At 39.0% G+C, this 3,677-nt stretch overlaps 1 protein-coding gene across 1 annotated transcript; it reads left to right on the forward strand.

Moving 5' to 3' along the window:
* Positions 1-375: 375 nt before the first annotated feature.
* On the forward strand, positions 376-930 carry LOC113782471 (uncharacterized mitochondrial protein AtMg00310-like). The gene has a single exon (XM_027328362.1). It carries the CDS (start codon positions 376-378, stop codon positions 928-930), a length of 555 nt encoding a protein of 184 aa, XP_027184163.1.
* The last annotated feature ends 2,747 nt before the right edge of the window (positions 931-3,677 follow it).

The following is a 3,677-nucleotide window of genomic DNA, read 5'->3' on the forward strand; positions in this document are numbered from 1 at the left end:
CGTAAACTCGAGACTTATAGGTTTAGGTGCCTAGTCGTCGGATCGAGTGACGATGTTGCCTGCTTCTCCTTCTCTCTTCTTTGACGGCTCTTGCTCTAGGGTGGCAGACGAAAGAAAAGTAAGGTTGGGCTTATTTTTTTTCTGTCTAGGGTTTTAATAAAACCCTAAACCTAACACTATTTATATTAGTACCCCTGATCCCATCCTACAGTTATTTTATTTTATTTTATTTTTTTTTACTTTGCAACTTTATCTTTTTAATTATTGAGAGAGAAATAAAAACAATAAATAAAAAAATAAGGTAATAAAATCGGTGCCAATGGTCGTGGGTTTCACATACAGCCAGTGACCTAAGGGAAATATTTAGGCTTAGCAATGGTCATCACCAGAACAAAGGAACTGATTTTTGGGTACATTGAGGATAACATCAGAAGAAGAATGCAGAATTGGAAGAACAAATTTCTAAGCTCAGCAGGCAAGGAAATTCTAAGTAAGTCAGTGGCAACAGCAATGCCAACCTACACTATGGCTTGTTTCAAATTACATTGTAAGCTGTGTAAAGAAATATGTGCACTGATGGCCAATTATTGGCGGGGAGAACAAGACAACAGGAACAAGATTCATTGGGTATCCTGGAAGAAAATGACCAAGGATAAGAAGGAAGGTGGACTAGGATTCAAGGATATCCAGAGTTTCAACAAAGCCTTACCAGCTAAACAGATTTGGAGGATCATCACTCATCCAAATCTGCTAGCTAACAAGGTTTTTAAAGCAAAGTACTTCTCAAAAGGCAACATTCAAAGCTGCAAGGTGCCAAACAATGCTTCATGGTTCTGGCAATGCATTATGGGAGTAAGAGGGGACATCAGTTGGGGTGTTTGGAAGAGGATGGGTAATGGAAAGAATACTAAGATATGGGAGGATAGATAGAGAAGAAGGAACAAGGACGGCAAAATCAACTAGAACTACTATCTCTTACAAGGTGAACCAACAAGTTTGGGAAGTCACATTGAGCCTTAACATCAGAGATAAAATTAAATTATTCATTTGGAAATGCATGAGTGAGGCCGTACCAGTGAAGGATGTGACAGCCCCACCTCACCCTAAGGCGAACCAAAGGGTTCGGCGAACCGCCTGCCCAACTCTCGCCAGGATTATGAAGACGATTCACACAAACCCAACATAGTACGCTCGATAGGACCCAAAGAAATAAACAATCGGAAACTAGTAAGGTGAGAACATGCCTACCAAACCATAAAATCATAGTCTCAACGGAATACATTTAATAGACAAAGTTAAACACTTATACATATATTTACATTGAAGTCTTGAACAAATTAACATACAGTGCGATCCGAGGAACTCAAACTACACAAAATACAATTAGGGTTTCGTTTTCAAAAGAGTTTAACAACATGACATATATACTAGCTTGACCCTTTTCTTCTAAAACCGTGATTTTCAAGTTTGTCCCCTGTAAGGAAAACAAAGGCAACAGAAAGGGGTGAGCTTACGCTCAATGAGGTACCAGACATATAGGAGTAAAATCATGGTCTTTCACATTTAATCAATTAGATACATATACCAGATATAAAGGAAAGCATTTAGACACAGTGATATAAAGGGAAAGGATACAAGTGGCTCTCAGGAGCTAGATTTCCATTTGCAGTACTTGATCCGAACCCGTTGACTCTCCTTCAACGTAAATAGAACCAACATATCCGTAGACCCCACTTTACACCAATTTCCGTCCACCAAACATACCCCTACCGGGCCCGAACTCCATTCAGGAACAGTAATGGTAATACTCGAGTATACCGGAATCAAGAGTATCAATACCCAAAGATTCGCAAAACAGACTACCGTGGTTCGTTATCTAATCGACCAGGCGCTTGCCGACCCGACTTGAGTAACTAGCCACAGGTGTTGATCTCAGAGGTCACAGAAAGGTCGTTGGATACCAGCCTCCAAACGACGTCCGAACAGACTCAGATACAGTTAACAGATTATACACAGTAAATAGGCATATGGACAAATAAAAGAACGAGTGTGATAAAGTACACCCTCGTCTCAAACAGAATAAATAGATAGTGCAGTCATTTAAATCGCAAATTGCAGGGGCAGAAACCAAGTTAAACAGTAAATGAGGGGAGTGGTACACTCACCGGTTCAAGTACAGATACTTCAAAAGTTTTCACTTCAAACTGGCTTTAATCGCCAAGAAACCCTAAAATCATCAAAGTAAATCAATTGAAGGTTTCACATCCAAAATCGAGTAAACGGAATGCACAAGTGAGGCTGGACTACAAGTCGTACGCCTTTCCAGGTTAAATACTAGTACAAAAGAATAAATTATGACTTTTGAGCAAAAAGATAACAGTTGGTCCTAGGGTTACAAACAACCCCCAAAACCCTTCATTTGTACTAAAAAAAACTCAATTGAAGGAATCGCGTAGCCCTAAAATTTTGGGCAGCATGCCCTCTGTATTTACCTATTTTCCCATCCACTTATGGCTTCATTATTTTCCTCAATCAATTCCAAAGTCATACGCAATATAAATTCATCACAACTGCCGTTCAATAGGCTCAAAGTCATTCAAATACAAGATTTAGCTAGGAAAATGACCGGAAATGAGCTTTAAGCTAAGGAACCAAAAAGGCAGATTCACCGCTACTTAGCGTATCGGACATAACAGAAACTACGCTTATTGGATTGAAGTGCAAGTTATACCGTTTCGAAACTAAGACAGAGGGATATATCTTTGATGAAGACTACTTAGTCCAGTTCTCATCCTAACTAGGTCAAAGTTACCAAAACAGCCCCAGATTTTCCAGTTCGAAACTCACTGTGAAACTCAACTAGCAGTCATGATTCATTCAATCATATCTCAGCACACACAACTCCGATTCAGGTAATTCTAAATCCATTTGAAAGCTAAGATACAAGGCTATAATTCTTAAGAAGACATCAATAACCAAATCAGTAGTATTCCCGGTCAAACTAACCAATTACCGAAGCTGATTATCAGTTTCGGACAGAAACAGGGCAGCAGTGGTATTTCGGTCTTTTCACAGGCCACGTTACTCCGATTGAGTTGAAATTTTGCAGGAAACTACAAAATATCATTCTCTACAACTTTCATGTTTTATACTAAGTCCAATTCGGCCTCTACCTAGGGGTAACAGTACCGGACAGAATAGGGAAAATTGAAACCCTAATCTAGAATTTTCCGCACAACATGGAAATTTTTCGCAATTAGCTACAATTTACGCACTAAGAGTCCATTCTAGACCATCCCAAACCATCAACCATGGCCACACGATATTAAACATATAAAAACAGAAAAATCAAGAATAAATATAAAAATTCACCAATCTCTACCAAAAGTCAAGAAATCTTCCACCAAATCACATCTTTAACCAACACAAGCTACTAATTAAACATTATTGAAAACAAAAGAGAGGTTCCTTAGCTACTCACCTTACTAACTCAAGAAAGGAGCCAACTTAGTACCGCTTTCTTCCAAACCACTTCACAACCAACCTTACTACCACTAAACCAAGAGCTTTTATGGAGGAATTCCAAGTTTAATCGGTTGATTTGGGAGATTGAGCAAGATTAGAGGCAAGAAAGTTGAGAGTTTTCTTTTCTTTTCTCTTAGAGAGAGTCTGCCACA

Source organism: Coffea eugenioides, chromosome 9 (assembly GCF_003713205.1).
Source record: "Coffea eugenioides isolate CCC68of chromosome 9, Ceug_1.0, whole genome shotgun sequence".
Lineage (NCBI taxonomy): Eukaryota > Viridiplantae > Streptophyta > Magnoliopsida > Gentianales > Rubiaceae > Coffea > Coffea eugenioides.

Excerpts from the sequence above, each read along its gene's own strand:
- LOC113782471 (XM_027328362.1), top strand. The coding sequence starts at position 376 with ATGGTCATCACCAGAACAAAGGAACTGATTTTTGGGTACATTGAGGAT.